This window comes from Mustela erminea, chromosome 14, assembly GCF_009829155.1.
Source record: "Mustela erminea isolate mMusErm1 chromosome 14, mMusErm1.Pri, whole genome shotgun sequence".
NCBI lineage: Eukaryota > Metazoa > Chordata > Mammalia > Carnivora > Mustelidae > Mustela > Mustela erminea.
This window is the reverse complement of record NC_045627.1, coordinates 52,009,467-52,030,248: the sequence shown is the minus strand read 5'-3', so window position 1 is coordinate 52,030,248 and position 20,782 is coordinate 52,009,467. Positions and strand designations below refer to the sequence as shown.

Below are 20,782 nucleotides of genomic sequence, written 5' to 3'. Positions count from 1 at the left end.
TGAGCGACCCAGGCTCTTTGGTAAAATGGCATTTTAATTAATGGCAACAAGGAGTGGAAGGTGGAAGCAAGCAAGTATGTCGACCCGGCCTTGTATCTGGAGCGCCCATTCCCAAGCCCTACATTTCAGCGTTTCCTAATGGCTTTGGGGGTCATACACTGGGCCTTTGTATTCTGTAGCAGATTCCATCTCCCAAGGCGACCTTCTTTTCCAACTGCCTTGTCATAATGGGAAGTCTATTTAATCCGGGTCTTCGTTTGTTGGCTTGTTTGCTCTTTTGCTTTCCTTTGTGTTTTAGAATTTGTCTTACAGTGGATGCGAAAGAAGAGCGTGGCCTGAAATAGATGCAACTGGAACTTTTCCGTTTCTCATCAGCTGCTCCCTGTAGGTCACTCGGAGGTCTTACTCGCATGCATGGCTTTGTCTGAGCCCCAAGAGAGACTGCCTTTAGCCTGAATCTTGGAGACACAAGGGGGAAGTGAAGCAATAGGCGAACTTCCGAAGGTCAGAGACAGAGAAAGTCTCTGTGTGTCCCTGGGGCTGCCCCTGCCTTCCCTGAGAATGCTGATCCAGTTTAAAGAGTGGCGACACAGCTACATTTCTAACAGTTTTTTCCTTGGGAAACTGTCCCTCATTGAATAAGAAGGAACTGTGAACTGAGTCTATGCATTTTTGAATTTGCAGCAAAAGTGTTGCCGCCTCTTTATTTTCTTTAAGGATTTTCTTTCTTTCTTTTTTTTTTTTTAGATTTTATTTATTTATTTGACAGAGATCATAAGTAGGCAGAGAGGCAGGCAGAGAGAGAGGGGAGGGGTAAGCAGGCTCCCTGCTGAGCAGAGAGCCCGATGTGGGGCTCGATCCCAGGACCCTGGGATCATGACCTGAGCCGAAGGCAGAAACTTTAACCCACTGAGCCACCCAGGTGCTCCTAAGGATCTTTCTTTGTGCGTATTTCATATCACCAACCTCTTCTGGTCTCCTCTGATTTTCCCTCTTATTGATCTGTGCAAGATGCTGCTTAAGGAAACTGAGGCAGGGCAGTGTCTGCTGTGTGGATTCCTGCAGCCCCTGGGTGCCAGTCAGCGAGATCTACATGCCAGGGACCAGGGTTTTCAGTGGCTGTCCCTCTCCTTTCAGTTTCCGTGAGCTTAAGAATTGCCTTCTGCTTAAGATCTTGGGTCTTTCTGCCTCCATTCTGTAATGAACTAAGACCTCAAAGGCCGTAGGATTAATCATAGCAGACACACAGTACGTAACTCCTGGGCCCAAACTTTGCAGAGAAGTCAGGCTTAATGGCCCGGTGTACTGGTGCATTCCCACTGCTTTGGGGGCAGGGCTTCCAGACGAAGGGAGGTGACTGGCTAGGATGGGTCCCTCCCTGGCCTCTCTTCCCAGCCTTCCAGAATGTAACAGCGTCATCATCCCAGGACCAAGTTCCTTTCAGGAGATCTTGACCCACTGATACCAGTGCTCGTGCTCATTCCATTCATGTGTTCGTTCAAAGTAACCGTGACTTACAGTGGGCCCAGAAGGATTCTGAGAAGTGAGGAAGACAGGTGCAGTCCAGCTGGGGGTGGTGGATAACAAGATGAAGGCGTGGGGCACAGTGATGCTTTCTAAGGCAACACAGTGTGCAGGGAGGGAGGGAGAGCATGAAATACCAGGTCACCGTTGGAGCACGGTGTCCCTCGCTCACATTCTCTCCAGTTTCCAAGTTTGAGTCAGACATTTGGGGAGACACATCAGTCGTTATAGACGGTCTGTTCTTTAGAAAGTAACTTCCTTGGGCGCCTGGGTGGCTCAGTGGGTTAAGCCGCTGCCTTCGGCTCAGGTCATGATCTCAGAGTCCTGGGATCGAGTCCCGCATCGGGCTCTCTGCTCAGCGGAGAGCCTGCTTCCCTCTCTCTCTCTCTCTGCCTGCCTCTCCATCTACTTGTGATTTCTCTCTGTCAAATAAATAAATAAAATCTTAAAAAAAAAAAAAGAAAGTAACTTCCTTGAAAACTGTGTTCTTTTGTCCTGAGACGTGCTATTTAAAGGGGCCTGTTTGGAGTTTTTTGTAAACAACACTCATGTGATAGGCTTACTCCTTAGGTTTTGCTGTTACTTTTCTTTTTCCTGGATGAAAGGGAGAGAGGCATTATTTGAGTTTCGAGCTCCAGACCCTGCCCTGGACTGGACAAGCGACGGAGGCCCCGGGTCTGGCTCCTGGTGACTTGAATCCTGTCTCCCATGTCTCCTTGCACTCTGTGCTCACCTCTCTACTCAGAGCGTGCTAGGCCGGGCTTCTCTAAGCGGAATCCCGAGACCCCAAGCCTCGGGCTTTCTTGAATGACGTGCTCCCCAATTGTGCACATTCCTAAGCCTGCCCCAAATTTCTCATCAGAAGCTTAGGGGTGATGTCTGGGAATGTTCATTTTAGCAAGAATCCCAGTGAATTCCCCTACACACCAAAGTTTTAGAAATCTTGGTCTTTGGGCACTAAATAAAGGTAACATTCTCTATGATTAAAATCTGTGTATGTAATCCGAGAGAATGCTTAAGCTCAGCCTGAAGAACAGTGGGACTAGAAAGGCGAAGGTACGTCTCTTGAACTCAGGCTGGCCTGTGCCGTGTCCCTGCAGCCTTCTCAGACCTCTGGCTGAGCCGGGGACCCTTCTACACTCCTCTCCATCAATATCTGCATTCCAGAAGGCCTTCCCTATCAGAAATGTGCTGTGCACCTTCCTTTGGATGTAACCCATGGTTCCAATTTAAGCTGCTTTAATTGTAGGATCTTTTGTTAAAGGAACTGGGGATACAGGGAGAGCAGATGAGAAAGAGTTTTGGAAGAAAGGGAGCCTTTCCAAGGCCCCTAAAAATTGTCAGCGACCTGTTCTGTGGCTGATGGGGTCAGCGCAGGTCCAGAGAAGGGTATCAGTATGATCTGTGGAAAGGAGACCAGGAGGGGAATGGGAGCCCCTCAGCCAGGAGAGCATTGTCTCAGGGGCTCGGGGACACAGTCTGCCACAGCCTGTGAAACTGTCCTCCCCAGGGGAGTTGGCAGGACATTCTGTCCAAGTTAGCAATCAAGGCTCTCAGTTTTCACACCTCTTTGAGTGATGGTTTCCCCACGGGTCTCATCGCAGGGGGCTTGACTGAGATTCTTTCTTTCCAACCTGCTTTTTCCAGACAGGAGGCTGATAGGATCAGTTTGTCGGGGTGCCTCTGGGCTGCATTCTTCCAGACTGTTTGATCCGGTGGCCACTTCCAACCAGTTCTTCCCGGAGTGGCCAAGATAGGGTGGATCTCACGACTTGCTCCTTTTGAGATTCATCTGATTTCTGCCGTCTTGGCTAGAGGCCCCCAGACAGTCTGCAGCTCTGTCATCCCGGCCCATACTTCATGGGGAGGTCACACAGGCTCTGTCCACTGGGCACCGGGGTCCCTAAAATTGTAAAGCAGTCAGTAGGTCAGTGGATGACCTAGCTTCGAGTGCTCTTGTTTTCTCTACTGTGACCCCAAACCGATCGAAAAATGAGCCCAAATCAGACAGAGATAAAAATGCTCACTTTATTCTGGATAAAGTTATCCTAAGAAAAGTGGTCTGCTGCTAAGGTCTAATTGGACTTCCTTTTGCTTTCCTGATCAGTTGCACTGCTCCTCGGGAGCCTCCCCCAGGCCCAGCAGGGTGGCCCGGGGCCCCCCCACTTCATGGCTGGAGGTGGTCCTTGCAGGTAGGATGAAAGAGGAGCGTGCACCTGAGTGGCCACAGACAGAGCTCCCTGGGAAGCAGGGTTGGCATCACTCCCAGCAGCCGGGGTAATGAGACCTTCCCGAGGGGGTGCACACTGCCCATCCTCTCATCAGCTGTTTGCTGAGAGCACAGTCTCAGAACGTGTACAAGACCAAGACTGCCTTCAGCAGGGGCTTGACCGCATTCCTCCACCCAGAGAGGGGCAGTGTGTCAGAAGCTTGCCTGAATCAGGGACTTTTCCCCAGCCCCCTTGCCTGGGGAAGTAGGAGGTTGAGTGGATGTAGGAGGGAAAAGAAGGCCAGGCAGGGATACTCAAGTAACACACTCCATTCTGGGAAGGGACGGAAGTGCTATTCCTCCTCCGGACCTCAGAATCCCAGCACAGAGGATGAACACCCCATTCCCTTTCATGACCCTATAAGACAACCCATTGGTTAAAAGGCTGATTGAATGCATGCAAATTCTTAATCTTGGAGGGATTGCGCTGGGAACTCCCCCAATCTTAGGTGACTATCAGGATGTGTGAGGACATTCAGCTCCCCTGAGCTGATTGATACTTAGAAAAAGCCAGCACTTTGGGTATGAAAGCATGCTTGTTGCCTTCTTCCCAGTTGTCTGGGAGTCCAGCCGGGATCACCAGGTGAGGCAAACGCAGTTGAAAGTGATAGATTTATTGAATCTTGTTTGAAAGTCTGCAGCCTTCTGATGGCTTAATTCATCCAAAGCCATTACAAGTGTTGGATGATCAAGAAACTGTCATTTTATTTCTAAAAGTCTTTGATCAGGGTAAATAACCTGTGTTTAGAAAATTTGCCACTCTGCTTGGTGAAGCAGAATGTTTCCTTGAAGCATTTTATCATCCTCTGTAGCTACCCTGCAGTGGCCTCTTCCACTCAGTGTCTCCAGGCTCGCTTCTCTAAATCTGTGCCTGCCCCGTGCAGCCATGCTGTGAAGGAGGTGCACTGCTCAAGTTGCAGACCCGCTTCTTATCCACTGCAAAGCCCTTCACCCACCCCTCCTGCACTGTGTTTCCTTACAGTGTCTGGGCTCAGACACAAGGTTTGACAATGTATCAAATTCACTTTGAGATAGCAGGGGATTAGCAGCTGAAACAAGATCATTATGGCAAAACCTTGGACAAATTTCTGAAGCTCGGAAGGAGTCTATGGAACAGATAAAGTTATGACCCGTGTTGCTAATCATATGCAAACAGATTTGCTGCATTTTCCCATAAAACAGTTGCACTGCAGGGAAATGAGGAACATGCATTAATTCATTGCTTAGAGCCCTGTTAGCTTAGAATCCCAGTTTTTTGGCTTTTTCAGTGCAGGTCTCTGTAAATTGGTTAGGGAGACCTTGTTATCTTGTATCCTAAGTAAGGCAAAGCCATTGTTATTGACTGCAGCAAGGACCCATAATTTCTGTGGAAAAAAAAGAAAAAGAAAAAGAAAAATGAAGAAAAAGTTGTCAGAAGATGCCTACCTTTGCTAGGACAGTAGCAGCGCTTTTGAGCTGTAGGCATTTAGCGACAAGGACAAGGAACCTTTTCTTGGGGACCATTTGGGCGACTGAAGATTCACACAGTGAAACAAAGGACTGACAACAAAGGATGGTGCTGGAATCAGGTGCAGGAATTCGAGCCAGGAAAAAAAAAAAACAGACAAAAATCCCTTTTCTAATGGAGCTAACACTGTTGCAGATAAAAATGGCTCACTCCATCTTGGGCCCTGTTCTAAGCACTTCACATATATTAACGTGTTTGACTCACATGTCCTTTAAGAGCAGGCATTTGTCATCCCTATTTGTGAAACTGAGGCACTGGGAAATCGAGCACCTTGCCCAAGGTTACACACAACCAGTAAATGGCAACTTGTTTTGTTTTGTTTTTTAACCCGAGGTTTATTAGTGCATCTCAAACTTTAAAGTTCATATAATTGATCCAGGGTATCTGGTTTAAAAGCAGATTCTGGTCCAGTAGGTCTGGCTTGGGGACCCTGGGATTCTGCACTTCTAACAAGACCCCAGGTGACACTGCCCTGCTTGGCTGTGGGCCACATTTGGAGGGACAAGGCTCTGGAAGATCGTGGGCATGCTGGATCTCCTGAAAACTTAGGTCCTTGGAGATCATCTCTCTTTCCTTTCGGCTTTCTTTGTGTCTCTTTAGGGTTCTCCTAGCCTCTGCTCAATTTGTTGAAGTTATGAAAGCCCTTTCAAGCTAATTCAGAAGAAAGGCAAGGATAGATTTAAGGATATGGAGCTCATAAAATGCAAGGATAGCAGCCACATTACATCAGCCTTCTTGGGGCCTAGAGCTCCAGCAAGATCAAGCCCTCAGCCCCACAAGTCCTCTCACTTTGTGTCCCCTTGCGGGTTCTGCCCCGGTTCCGTTCCACTTGCCTGTGTTTCCAACATGGCTGCCGCCCAGAAGTCCACAGGCTCCTTCAACCCAGGGCCCACAACAACCATTATATACTATGTTTCTTAGTTTAACTTCTTGAAGGAAGAATTGATTGATTGCACTGGCAGTCAGCTGTGGGTGGGGAAATTAAGCAGGATGATGATGGGCAAATTATGTGACTTGTTGAATATTATATACAAGACCAAGAAATCATTCCTGGAGGGCCAGAATGCTTACTTCGTGGACTCAGAAAGAAATGGATTATCCATTTACTTACTAGGCACTAACTAGCTGCCAGGCAGTCTACCAAGTGATGGGGATATAGAGATAGAAGATACATTTTAAGGAATGTAGGTTCTAATGGGAGAGTTCTTCAGTAGTGGCAGACTAGCTTATAGCAGATCAAAGTCTGCCTTCTGAGAGCAATTAGAAAGTAGGAAAAAAGAAATGTAGATTTCTGTAGCAATTACACACTTATTTATCATAAATACATTTGTATTGCACAATTATATGCATTTCAGCTACCCTTATTTGTCTCTGAAGGACTATCTAAATAGAGCATAGGGAAGAGTAGTTAGTGACCCCAATTGTTGGAGACACCTAACTCTTTGAGAAATTCTGTCATACTTAAGCAGTTAAGAGAAGCTATACAGAGGGTATCAATCAGGATGCTTGAGAGGCAAGCATAACTTTTGGCAATTTTAACAATTGGAATGGCCCTGGTTGATACTCTAGGCTTCTCACTGAGGATCCCTTAAGTAAGGGCAAGCCAAAGATAGTCTAGACTATATAAAACTGAAACCCAGACTCCAGACAGTTAAAATCCTGATTGGATTAGATGTTCTTTCCACTTTTACCAATTACCAGGAAAATTTAAAAAGTGTTTAAGATTTTATTTTTAAGTAAAAAATGTCTAAGATCTTATTTTTAAGTAAGCTTTACACCCAATGTGGGACTTGAACTCACAACCCTGAGATCAGGAGTTGCACACTCTATCCACTGAGCTTGCCAGAGACCCCGGAAGATAAAATCTTGCTTAGTTTTCTAAAGTTTTCTATATAAAATATCTGGCATTTAACTAAAAGAAAGTGCTAAGATACAGCAAGGGACATGATCAAAAGCAAAGATAGATAACGGAAATAGGTCTACGGGTGATGCAGATATGAAAGTTATCAGGCACACGCATTAAAGTAATGGGATTAATATGGTTGCAAAATTAGGTGACAAGCTGGAGAAATTTGTCGGGAGCTGGGATTTATAAACATGAATAAATTAATTAAATATAAAAATGAGTTAATAGACGATTTTATCACATGGGAAGACTGGCGATCTGCAAGATGGGTCAGTAAGAAATACCCAGTATAAGGCCTAGAGAAGTAAAAAGGTGAAAATTCAGATTGAAATTCATGACAATATAATACAAAATTTTTTGGGAGGGACAGTAAATAGAGTTTCAGACAATCTCTGCCATAGGCCTTACCTCTCTGATTCAATCTCCATTCCAACCTCCTTTGTCTTTCTATTCAGGTGTTAGATTTTCTTCTCTAGAACTCTCCAGTGTGGTAGCCACAGGTCTTTTTATTTTAATTAAAATAAAATTAAAAATTCAATTCCTCAGGCCCATGTGGACCAGCCACACTTCACATTCTCAATTAGCCATGGGCGGCCATTTCCTTCAACCTGGAAAGTTCTATCGTACAGTGATCTCATTCCTTCACATTTTGCTTTTTTTGGTCAGCTTAGTTTTTTTTACCCATGATTAAATTACCCTTATGCATGGAACCCTTCCATGCTTCCAGCCTCTTTTGTGGAATATTCAAAGTTTTACACTGTATAGCTCAGTTCTGTTTCCTGACTGTTGGGAGCAGACTCAGTTAGTTCAGTGATCAGCTATAACTAAAAGTGAACAAAATAATCTCAATCAGATGCCGCCTGCTGTGCATGACTGTCTGGTACAGAGTGATGCTCAGAACCCAGACCCTGGGCCATCAGATGACTTCAGGCTCCTCTGTCTAGGGGTACTCGTCAAGTGCATCATACTTAGAAAGATGTCCACTAATATGGTCAAATAAACGTTTTGGTTCTTAGAATTCCAACTGGGGAACTCTGTAGTTGACAAGTATGTGGGGCAAGTGGGACTTCTACTGTGTTCAGTCCCAGCTTTGTCATTTATTGGCTTTTAAACAAAGACAACCTTCTTTCCCCCCACTGGAGCCTCCAGTGTGGTGTGTCAGGCGTTGTACCTCTCCCTCATGTGTGAGTTGTGATAATTAAATGTGGTTCTGCAAATGGGAAAATGGCTTTGTAAATGTCAGGGCCGCTCACACCATATGGTATTATTTTGGATCACAGTGTGGGCCGGGTCCGTAAACTACTGCACTTCACGCTGTGCCGTTTCTCTTTTTGTCTTACAGTGATTTCCCTCAAAGCTTCTGAAGATTCATCCTTTGAGAAAAAGAAAGAGACCTGGGCATTTTTTGAAGGTAGACCTTGCATGTTTCTTTATTATAAGATGCCCCTCTCTTTTAGAGAATAAGAAAGGAATAAAATGGGAAGAAAGCATCACCAAACTCAAGGGGGGTCACCACTTGGGTACATACACCAAATTGAACACAACCAATATTGGAAGCGAAGGACTTTTTATTTCTTGTTACAAGTTAGGGGACAGGGAGATAGTTCTCAAAGCCCTGTCTCCCCACGGGGTTAGTACAAGAACCTTTTATTCAGTGTATTAGGGCCTGGGGCAGGGCTCTGCCATTGGTGCGGTTGGATGAGTCGCGCATGTCTAGCACGTCAGCACGCTACTACGTGCCTCGTATGTTCTAAAAAATGGCAGAACATTCTGCCCATAGGATGTGATGTTAGCATAATGAGCTAAAGGTAACTTGAGGTCCTCAGCTTCAGCCTGGCTCACCTGGCTCCCATGCGGGCTGTTAGCGGAGACACCCCGAGCAGGTGGGTCTCCGGTGAAACACCTCGTTGGGCGTCTCCTAGGCTGGAACTGTTGGTTCTGTGAAACAAAACACATTTCTTCCCTGCTTTTGTCCCTTCTCTTCCCACCTTCTGCTGAGAGCTTCCATCCCTCTTATTTGAGTAGCTTCCTATTGCATTTAACCAACAAAAAGGATCCTGACTTCTTAGTTGTGCTATGACATCAAGTTGTTTTCTTTATTTTTTAAATTAATTTATTTGAGAGAGAGAGAGAGAGAGAACATGAGCAGAGGGAGAGGGAGAAGCAGACTCCCCACCGAGCAGGGAGCCTGATGCAGCACTTGAACTCAGGACTCCAGGATCATGATAACCGAGTGAGCCACTCAGGCGTCCCTTAAGTTGTTTTCTTATCTTAAATTTACTCAAGAGAAGGGTAGGAGGGGACCCCTGGGTGGCTCAGTCGGTTAAGCGTCGACTCTTGACTCTTTATTTCTGCTCAGGGTCGTGAGATCGAGCCCCACATTAAATTCAGCTCAGAGTCTGCTTGTCCCTCTCCCTTTCCCTCTGCCCCTCACCCACTCATGCGCTCTCTCTAAAAAAAGTAAGTAGAATCTTTTGAAAAAACCCCAAAACTATATATATATATATATATAGAGAGAGAGAGAGAGAGAGAACGAATGAGGGTAATGTGGGAATCCCTGTTGGTATCAGCCCATGGGTTTTGAAAGAGTAGAGAGAAAGCCCCAAGCTCCAGAATTCTTACTCCTAAGTGATTTTAGGGAGGGATCTTCAAGTACTGTACAAATGAAATGTACCCCTACCGTGGCAAATTTTATCTCCAGTTTCTTACAGAGTTTGGGATTCTAGAAATAGGTTGAGAACCTTCAGCAAGTGGTTTTCAACCTATGTTAGAGTCCCCTGGGGAGCTTTAAAAACACTGATGCCTGGACCGGGTCTCTGGACATTCTGATTGAACTGGAACTGGTTCAAAGGTCTCCAGGTGCTCCCAGCAGGAGCGCTGGCTGGTCCCAGGCCAGCAGCAGCAGCATTACCTGGGAGCCTGATACAAAGGCACAGTGTCGGGCCCTCCCTTCACGCGCAAGATCAGAAACACTAGGGGTGGTGCCCAGGAGTCTCGGTTTTCACAAGACCTCCGGGGGGGATTCTGCTGCACTCAGACTGGGGTTCGAGGGGGTTGGGCCCCTCCAGGGTACATTTGCCAGTTATGGATATATTTTTAGTTGCCACAAGTAGGCTTTCGATGCACTTGGCTTCTACGGGGTAGAGGCCAGAGGTGCTGCTAAACGTCCTAGGAATGCCCGCATAGGTCAGCTCCCCACAACAAGGAAGTCTCTGGCCCCAAATGTCAAGAGTGCCGAGGCTGAGAAACCTTGCCTTACTGAGAGTGAGGAGAGTTCACAGGAATTATGATCACAAAGTGGGGGGGAGGACTATGACCAGAAGCAATGAAGGAATGTCCTTTGTGAGTTCTGGGCAGAGCCTTTGGTCAGTGAAAAACTGATGAATGTCAAAAGGTGATCAGGAAATCCCGAAGGATTACATTTAGGGAAGGCATGGCATTTATGGGTGATGAATCCCCTAGCTGAACAGATCTCGGGAGACGTGTGTGCCTTGGGGGTTCCCCTCACCTTTCGTTAGCTCACAGATGTGCTGCAAGGAGATTGCGCCCCATGGGAGGGGGCACTGGGATCCAGACCCACCTCTTCCTCTTCCGATAGCCAGTTAAAAGCAGTGGATGGAGGCACTTTCTCTCTTAGAAAAATGTAATCACAGTTGTGAACATTATTTGCAACCAGGGAGTATCACCCAGATAAGAGACTGGGATTCATTGTTTTGCCATAAAACTTTTTCATTGTGAGACTGCTCTTTCATTCATTGGCGATTCCTTGTATTCCCTGCCTTTTCTTTTCCTTTCTTTTCTTTCTTTCTTTTTTTTTTTTTTAAGGATTACTTATTTATTTGACAGATAGAGATCACAAGCAGGCAGAGAGGCAGGCAGAGAGAGAGGGGAGGGGTAAGCAGGTTCCCTGCGGAGCAGAGAGCCCGATATGGGGCTCGATCCCAGGACCCTGAGACCATGATCTGAGCCAAAGGCAGAGGCTTTAACCCACTGAGCCACCCAGGTGCCCCCCAACCCCAGCTTTTCATTCAGGGAATGCCTATTTGTTAGCAAGGAGATGAAAGGATCTTTACTTCATGGAGTGAAGCAGTAGGAAAAAAAAACAATTGGTTTACTCCATATTTCTGGGAGCTGCTCCATGACCGAGGCCCAATGGTGAGGGAGACGTATGGAGACATCCAGGGCATCCCTAAGGTAGGTCGTTGGCAGCTGTGACATCGGGAACCTTGTTTATCATCAGATGCATAAGGATCTCCTGGGGGGTTGTTAGTGACCCGGATTCTGGGCTCCCTACCGAGAATCTGATTGTGGCAGTTAGGAAAGGAGCAAAACATTTGTACTGGGGTCCAGGGTGTTTCCCCAGTGCAAATGGTCTGAGGACTGTATTTAGAAATAACCAATGGTATGGGGGTGGGGGGGGGCTAGATTAGTCAGTTAAGCTTTTGGCTCAGGTCATGTTTTCGGGGTCCTGGAATAGAGCCCCGTATTGGGCTCAGCAGGGAGTCTGCTTCTCCCTCTGCCTCTGCCCCTGCTCACACACACACACACACACACACACTCTCTCTCTCTCTTTCTCTCCCTCAAACAAATGAATAAAATCTAAAAAAAAAAAAAAAAAAAAAAATCCGTGGTACAAAAAACAAGACTCCATATATCTGGGAAGATTGCAGCACGTGGTCCCAACCTGCCTTGCAGCATCCTCAGCGTGTCTAAAATGAGCGTGTAATTGATGGTACTTGATAATTCACATGTAGCTCTTGACTCTTAGGGTCACTCTTAACCTAGCTCTCTACACAAAATCCGTAGCCCAGGGTGGGCTTCCTTCTCCACACAGAGAATTAGGTCCCTTCAGAAAAGAGCTAGAGTCCTTGCTCTGTCTAATGCCGCAGAGCAGCTGTTTCTAGAACCTTCTTTCCCTGTGATTCCAGCAGCAGTGGCCTTGTGTTTTGCTTTCTTAACCCAGCCATGGTGTCAGTGAGGCCAGGGGTACAGATGAAACTCCCTGGCGCCTGATGCCGGGCCTTTGCCCTTTTGTTCCTGGATGGGAGAGCTGATGAGGGATGGCCGTCTCCTGGGGCTCCGCTCCGTGGGCCACATGCCCGCAGCACAAAACCCAGCATTGTCAGACCGCTTGGTGAAATGCGGCAGTGAGTTAAAATCCCTCAGGCCTGTTGCTCAGGTTGCCTGCACAGATCCGAGATCCTGGCCTTTGCATTTTCCCTGGAAGAGTAGGGACGGACATGGACTTTCTGGAGTCAGCCGTCTGGGAGAGTGGCGTCCTTCACTGCGCGGAGACATGCTGGGGCCGCCGGGTTTCAGAGAGGCCGAATATCCCAGCTGGCCTCCGCGTTGCCCAGCAACAGGTGCTGCCTGCCTGTGGCCGGGGCCTCTCTGCTGGGCCTGCCCTGCGGTGGCTTGGTGTTCTGGGAAGGGGGCTCTGGCACTAGCTCTCTTTGCCCCCACCCCACCCTCCGCCTCCCTGCCGCGTGAGTGTCCCTCCAGCCTGCCAGCCCCACCATCTGCTTCGGGGAGGCCTGGGCTGGGGCAGGAGGGACATTTTCTGCATGGCAGCTTGCAACAGAGCTTAAAAATGACACTGGTGCCTTTGAAAGTCTGGTGGCAGAAGACAAAGCTGCACATGAGTTTGAGGGACGTAAAAGATTTTTAGAATGGTTTTGAGGGCGCAAGAAAATGTGGTGTTTGAAAAGCTAACCCCAGGTTCGGTTCAGTGCAGATGTTTTGTTCAATTTGGATCTGAAGGCTGTGGATTCAGCCTCCAGACAAGGATTGTTTGGCCCGGTCTGGTCTGGGTTTTGAAACCTTTGAGCCCACATTTATAATTAGAGAGGTGTGTAGAAGGAAGTTAAGGGAAACTGGGAGATAAGGCAGCACAGGCTGAGCTTCTGGGCCGAGAACAGCTGTCCTGAGCAGAGTGGCTGCCTCCTGTGCGGAACTCAGGCCAGCTTTGCTGTCGCTCGCTCGGTGGCAAGGCGGTGCTCCATCTACGTGTTTGTGACCCTGGCTGAAATGGCTCAGCGTTTTATCTGTTTGCAGAGAAAACTGGGGGCGGTGGTTTCAGTGTTTTGAGTAGATAAAACAGGGCATTGTCTTTATGCAGCAAAAGAAACTCTTGGAAGAGAGGAAAAAACTCAGAACTCTGGGGTCTTGGGTGCTACCCCATCCAGAGAAACTCAGATGTTCTGTTTGAGCTTTTCTCCTCCTGCAAGGGGACACTTGCTCAGGTTCCTGGAGCTTCAGGAATGCAACAGAGAGAAGGTGTGATTGCTCCTGAGGCTATGGGGACGCACACACAGGAGGCCGGTGCCTGCGGGCCAGTGTCCCCAGCCCGTGGGTCTGCGTGTTTGGCGGTGTAGCTGAGCCTTCCGGACTGGCCAGATGTTTTATGTCTGCAGCCAGGGCTGCCTGGGGAGAGCCTCCTCCGTGCCACGTGGTAGAGGCTGTGATCTGAAACCAGAACTCGGGCCTCTCAGAGCCCCTCGCCTCCTGCCGGGGCAGAGCTGGCCACAGATGTCTACAGCGTGCTTCTGGGGACGCTTGTGGGAGAGTCTCACCATGACCTTGTCCCTGCTTGATTGCTACAGTTTCCAAACCAAGGAAGGGGCTCCAATGAAGGGGGAGCTGTGGTGGACGCTGCCCTGCTCCAGTGATCCAGAAACTTCATTCAGTGAGACGGTTTGTCTCTCCAACGAAGGATGAGACTGAAGCTGGATCGCCCTTGCCTTTTTGGTCCTGAGGCCTGCATCTTTGGAGTCTGTCGAGGTGGATGCTGTGTCTTCTTGCCCCATGTCTGTGTGCCTGGCAATGGGCTGAATTGTTTGTCATCCTCTCGTGCCAGAAATGACTACACAGTCCTGGTCCCTGAGCAGTTTGCTTAACCCCTGTAAATCCGGGACTGGCCGTGTGCTCTCCGTGTTCTGGCCCACCCTGCATCCTGTCGTGAATCCTGGTCTGTGACCCCTGCTCTAGCTCTCAGAATTTCATTGTTTGTACGGAGACCTGAGCCCCTAACTCTGACCACTCAGAGCTCTCACCGAGTGAATCTGCAGAGCCCACGCGTCTGAGACAAGATGTCTATACAGAAAGGCAGTTTTGATTTTTGTTGTAGGAGAGGGTTTCTGCTATCTCTGTCTCAAACTCCTCACATGCCACTGAACTCCTCGACCCCTGTCATCAGGCTCAGCCCACACCATCCCACTGAACTGGCTTTCCCCCAGGACTTTTCCAGTATCTTCCAAGGAGGAAAACCCAGTGGATATTTTCCAGCAGCACCTGCTGCTATTAAAGAATCTTTAACATCTACTCTCTTGGCTTCTAGAACTCTCAACTTCAGTTTTCCTCTGCTTCTGTGACTGGCTCCCAGCTCCCTCTGTAGCAAACTCTTCCTACCCAACTTCCTGCTCCCTTAAATGTTAGGGCAGGTGTTCCCTTCCCTTGAAGACTTATCCTACTGTGCTTTCTACTTCTTTTGCTTTTAGTTCAGGCTCCTAAGTTCCATGAAGAGAAACCTTCTCAGACTAGCTTAGGCAAAAATGTTGACTGAACCTAAGACCACGGGAGGACCTTGTGGACTCTGGCTCAGAGACTACACTGTAGGCCAGGGGAAGAGAGAATCAAAAGGAGGCTGAGATGTTTGATTCCATCCCATCCTCCCGCTTCCTCTCTCACTGACCATGGCCGTACCTGCATCTCCAGCTCTCTGTGGAAGGCAGCCGTTCCCCCCTGCCGCTCCCAGCATGCTTGCTTTTTCCATTTGGACACTTAACTACCTGCTTCTCCAGGTCCCAAGGGCTTTACAAAGGTGCATTCCTTTTGACTCAGCAATTCCACTTCTAGGAACTTCATCTTAAAAACCTAATTTGATTTTCTTGATTGTTTCCTTGGCTGTGCAGAAGCTTTTGATTTTGATGAAGTCCCAAAAGTTCATCTTCGCTTTTGTTTCCTTTGCCTTTGGAGACATATCTTGAAAGAGGTTGCTGTGGCTGATATCGAAGAGATTACTGCCTATGTTCTCCTCTGGGATTCTGATGGATTCCTGTCTCACATCGAGGTCTTTTATCCATTTTGAGTTTATCTTTTTGTACAGTGTAAGAGAATGGTCGAGTTTCATTCTTCTACATATAGCTGCCCAGCACCATTTATTGAAGAGACTGTCTTTTTCCCACTGTATATTTTTTCCTGTTTTGTCGAAGATTATATGACCATAGAGATGAGGGTCCATATCTGGGCTCTCTACTCTGTTCCACTGGTCTATGTTTCTGTTTTTATGCCAGTACCATGCTGTCTTGGTGATCACAGCTTTGTAGTAAAGCTTGAAATCAGGTAACGTGATGCCCCACATTTTATTTTTGTTTTTTAACATTTCCTTAGCGATTTGGGGTCTCTTCTGATTCCATACAAATTTTAGGATTATTTGCTCCAGCTCTTTGAAGAATACTGGTGGAATTTTGATCGGAATAGCATTAAAAGTATAGATTGCTCTAGGCAGTATAGACATTTTAACAATGTTTATTCTTCCGATCCAAGAGCATAGAATGGTCTTCCATCTTTTTGTGTCTTCTTCAATTTCTTTCATGAGTGTTCTGTAGTTCAAGGAAACAGTCAAGAAAACAAAGAGGCAACCCACGGAATGGGAGAAGATATTTGCAAATGATAGTACAGACAAAAGGTTGATATCCAGGATCTATAATGAACTCCTCAAACTCAACACACACAAAACAGATAATCATATCAAAAAATGGGCAGAAGATATGGACAGACACTTCTCCAATAAAGACATACAAATGGCTATCAGACACATGAAAAAATGTTCATCATCACTAGCTGTCAGGGAGATTCAAATTAAAACTACATTGAGATACCACCTTACACCAGTTAGAATGGCCAAAATTAGCAAGACAGGAAACAACATGTGTTGGAGGGGATGTGGAGAAAGGGGAACCCTCTTCCACTGTTGGTGGGAATGCTAGTTGGTGCAGCCTCTTTGGAGAACAGTGTGGAGATTCCTCAAGAAATTAAAAATAGAACTCCTCTATGACCCTGCAATTGCACTCCTGGGTATTTACCCCAAAGATACAGATGTAGTGAAAAGAAGGGCCATCTGTACCCCAATGTTTATAGCAGCAATGGCCACAGTCGCCAAACTGTGGAAAGAACCAAGATGCCTTTCAGTGGACGAATGGATAAGGAAGATGTGGTCCATATACACTATGGAGTATTATGCCTCCATCAGAAAGGATGAATACCCAACTTTTGTAGCAACATGGACGGGGCTGGAAGAGATTATGCTGAGTGAAATAAGTCAAGCAGAGAGAGTCAATTATCATATGGTTTCACTTATTTGTGGAGCATAACAAATAGCATGGAGGACATGGGAAGTTAGAGAGGAGAAGGGAGTTGGGGGAAATTGGAAGGGGAGGTGAACCATGAGAGACTATGGACTCTGAAAAACAATCTGAGGGTTTTGAAGGGGCGGGGGGTGGGAGGTTGGGGTACCAGCTGGTGGGTATTATAGAGGGCACGGATTGCATGGAGCACTGGGCGTGGTGCAAAAATAATGAATACTGTTATGCTGAAAATAAAAAAAAATTAAAAAAAAACTAATTTGAGCGGTGTGTTAAGGGTTGAGTCTGTAAATGTTCATCCTCCTCATTTATTATAGGGAGCAGTTAGAAACACTTTGTGTGATCAGTAATAAGTCCCCATGAAGCCACTTCTATTAATCTAATACGTTTTTTTCACTCTGTTTCTCTCTGTATTTTTATTCTTTCTATACATTTTTGCATTTTCTGTGTTTTTTTTTTTAAAGATTTTATTTATTTACTTGACAGAGAGAAACACACTGAGAGAGGAAACAAGCAGGAGGAGTGGGAGAGGGAGAGGGAGAAGCAGGCTTCCTGCTGAGCAGGGAGCCTGATGCGAGGCTCGATCCCAGGACCGCGGGACCATGACCTGAAGCAAAGGCATACTACTGAGCCACTCAGGCGCTTCTTCTGTGTTTTCTTAAATATGACTCAGCACAGAGCTCCAGTCCTCTTTGAAGTTCCGTGTGACCTCCTCAGACTGGTTGAGTTCCTTCTCTGTGTGTTTCTGGCACTGGGCACACCCTTCTGTTGTTACAAATGCCATGGAATTCTCTGATTTCTTGATGAAACTTTAAAATGTCCATTGTTCTATTTCTTGTACTTAGGAGAGTGCTGAACATGGCTGATAATGAACGTCTGTTGGCTCAAGACATTTAAGTGGGTAGGGAAACATTTTGCCGAGTTCAAACATCTGTAGCTTTTTGCGGCAGAGAAGGGTTAAACGATGCTTTTGGCTTCCCTTTGCCTTTCTGAGCAGTTGGCATTTGATCAATCAGATTGGTGATGAAGTTGATCATAGGAGTTTAGGAAATGAGGATGTATGTTATTAAGGGCTCAAGGTTGGTGTTCAACCCAAATTCACATGTTGAAATCCTAGCCCCTAATAAGACCGTATTAGGAGGTGGGGCCTTTGGGAAGTGATGATGTCATGAGATTGGAGCCTTCTGAATAGGATTATTTGTCCTTCTAAGACGAGACCTCATGAGAGCTTGCTTGGTGTCTCTCTGTTCTCTGCCATGTGAGGACACCAAGAAGAAATGTCTACAAACCAGAAAGGGAACTCTTACCAGTTACCAGTTCTGCCAGCATCTTGCTCCTGTGGGAAGTGTATGTTTATTGTTTAAACTGCTCAGTCAGGGGTACCTGGGTGGCTCAGTGGGTTAAAGCCTCTGCCTTCGGCTGAGGTCATGATCCCAGGGTCCTGGGATTGAGTTCCACATTGGGCTCTCGGCTCAGTGGGGAGCCTACTTCCTCCTCTCTCTCTGCCTGCTTCTGATCTCTGTCTGTCAAATAAATAAATAAAATCTTAGAAAACAAAAACAAAAAACTGCTCAGTCGATGGTATTTTGTTATAATGGCAAAAGTGACTGAGACAAAGATGATCATGAAAAAGAATGGACATAATTGTAGATTAGCATGTATTTCTAAAAAACGATACAGGGATCCCCTGTACCCATTTGTGCCCTTAACCCAGTTTCTCCCAATGGTAACATCGTGCAAAACTCTAGTAAAACCCAGCAACCAGGATGTTGACATTGATACACCCAAAATACAGAACATTCCCCTCCCCACAAATGTTTCTTAGAGCCAAACCCAGGTTCCTCCTATCAGCTACTTGCTGCTTAACCTCTGGCAATCATTAATCTGTTCTCCATTTCTGTAATTTTGCCATTATATAAATAAAATCATACAGTATGTAGCCTTCTGGGATTTCTGCCCCCCAACCCCCACCCCCGCATTTAGCATCATTCTCCGGAAGTTCCAGATTGCTGCATCCCTTAGTAGCCCGTGGTGTGTATGAGCACAGTTTGTTGAGCCGTTCACCTCCTGAAGGACATCTGGGCAGGTGCCAGTTTTGGGTTAATGCAAATAAAGCTGCGATTTTGTGTGAACTGAAGTTTTCATTTCTCTGAGGGCATTTGTCCCAGAGCAGTTGCTGAGTTGAAGGGAATTTGTAGGTGTATCTTTTATGAAACTGTTTTCTGGAGTGGCTGTACCATTTTATATTCTCACCAGCAAACTGGTCTCCAGTGACCCAGTTTATTCATAGCCTTCCCGACACTTGGTATTGTCGCTATTTTTTATTTTATTGGTTTTGATGGGTGTGTGAGATATCTCGGCGTGGTTTAAATTTGTACTTCTCGAATGACTGAGGAAGTTGAACATCTTCTCATGAACTTATTTGCCTCCTGTATGTTCTCTTTAGTGAAATGTCTCTGGTTCTGCTCATTTCCTAATAGGATTGGTTGTTCATTTTTTTACTGTTGTGTTTTGAGAGTTCTTTGTATTTTACATACAAGTCCTTTGTTGGATATACAGTTACAAATGTTTCCTCCCAGTCCGTAGCTTGTCTTTTCATCCTCTTCATACAGGTGTTTACAAAAGAGAAGTTTTTAATTATGATGAAATCAAGTTGATCAAATTTTCTCTATATACATGATGTTAGTGTGAAGTGTAAAAATTCTCTGCTTATGGTCGCCTGGGGAGCTCAGTCGGTTAAGTGTCTGCCTTCGGCTCAGGTCATGATCCCAGGGTCCTGGGATCGAGTCCCATATCGGGTTCCTTGCTCAGCAGGGAGTCTGTCTCTCCCTCGGCCTCCCACTTGCCCTGCTTGTGCGCGCTCTCTCTCTCTCTCTCTGACAAACAAATGAAGTCCTTAAAAAATACATTTATAAAAAAATTTCTCTGCTTAGTCCTAGATCCCAAAGATTTTCCTCCTATTTTCTCCCCTAAATTTTTCTAGGTTGTATTTTCTGTGTAGGCTTGTGGTTTATTTTGGACTGATTTTTGGTAATGTATGAAGTTGATCTTATTTGATACCACTGTGTCTTTGCCTTCAGATCTCTACATCTACGCTGTTCTCGTGTGCTGCGTGGGAATCCTCAGTGTCCTCCTCTTCACCCTGACCATCATCTGGCAGTCTGTGTTTAGCAAGAGGAAAGCCAGAGGTAAGAGGACCGATAAGGTCATGTCTGGAACAGGAGCACAACCAAACCACAGACGGGGGAAGATGCTGGGCAAAGTATAACCTTGTTTGAAAAATGCATCGTGAGTCAGGGATTATGTCCCTGTGACGGGTGAGTACAGCGAGTGAGGAGATGTGTCCCCCTTACTCTGCTAAAATCAGTTGTGCCCGCGTTGAAATTTCTCTTTTTCTCAAATCCCTTCCTTCCGCGGTCTCCGAGGCGGTGGCCCTTCTCTCTGTCATTCGCCCAGACGGGGCTATGGGGTCAGATGAACCTGGATTTGACTGGTTTTAGACATGTTCCTTAACCACCTTGGGCTTCACTGTCTTCATCTATGAAACGAACTGGGGTGGACACTGCCTTCCTCAGACGGCGTGCGGTTTTGAGTGTTCATTATTTAATTATAGTACTGGCCCAGGGCCTGGTGCCCGGCAGGCAGGTGGGGTCAGGAAGGCTACGCCCAGCCTGGGGGGTGGGGGGTGGGTCACTTCCATCTCCTTCCCTGTCAGAATCCCTACTGGCCTGGATCTGTCCTCAGCCCCGTCCTGCTCTGCTCTTTCTCTCTTAATGATTATAGTTCTGGGGACTCCGACTCTTACCTCCCTATGCAGGCTGCCCGGGCTGCTTTTCCACTGCAGTCCCCACCTCTCAGCAAGCCTTAATGTCTCGTTTCCACTGGAGCCTGTATGCTTCCTCCGAAATACCCTCCCTGCACACCGTCTGCATTTCCGAAGCAGGTGTGGACGCTGTAGCTCCCCGAGATGATGTGGGTGACAGCTGGGCTCTGGAATTAGACCGGCTCTGGTTTAGATGGCTGCTCTTCATTTACCAGCTGATGACCTACCTGCTGAGCCTCACCTTTCCCATCTGAGTAATGGGAAAGAAGTAATGTGTCCAGTCCCATGGGATTATTGAGAGGCTAAAGTTCAACAACAACAGCAACAAAACCTTTAACACATTCCGACTCTTGTCAGTGTCAATGACACATGGTTAGCATTATGCATCAGT

The 20,782-nt window shown here is 46.7% G+C and overlaps 1 protein-coding gene across 7 annotated transcripts in view; it reads left to right on the top strand.

Annotated features, from left to right (window-relative positions):
• VSTM4 (V-set and transmembrane domain containing 4) overlaps positions 1-20,782 on the top strand; it is a 101,937-nt gene that overhangs the window by 20,077 nt on the left and 61,078 nt on the right. For 6 of the 7 annotated variants that reach the window (XM_032312405.1, XM_032312401.1, XM_032312404.1 and 3 more), the window contains 2 exons: positions 8,549-8,617; positions 19,649-19,756. In XM_032312405.1, coding sequence (XP_032168296.1) covers positions 8,549-8,617; positions 19,649-19,756 — 177 coding nt within the window. The remainder of the gene's footprint in view (positions 1-8,548; positions 8,618-19,648; positions 19,757-20,782) is intronic. The other variant, XM_032312402.1, reaches the window with a different exon arrangement.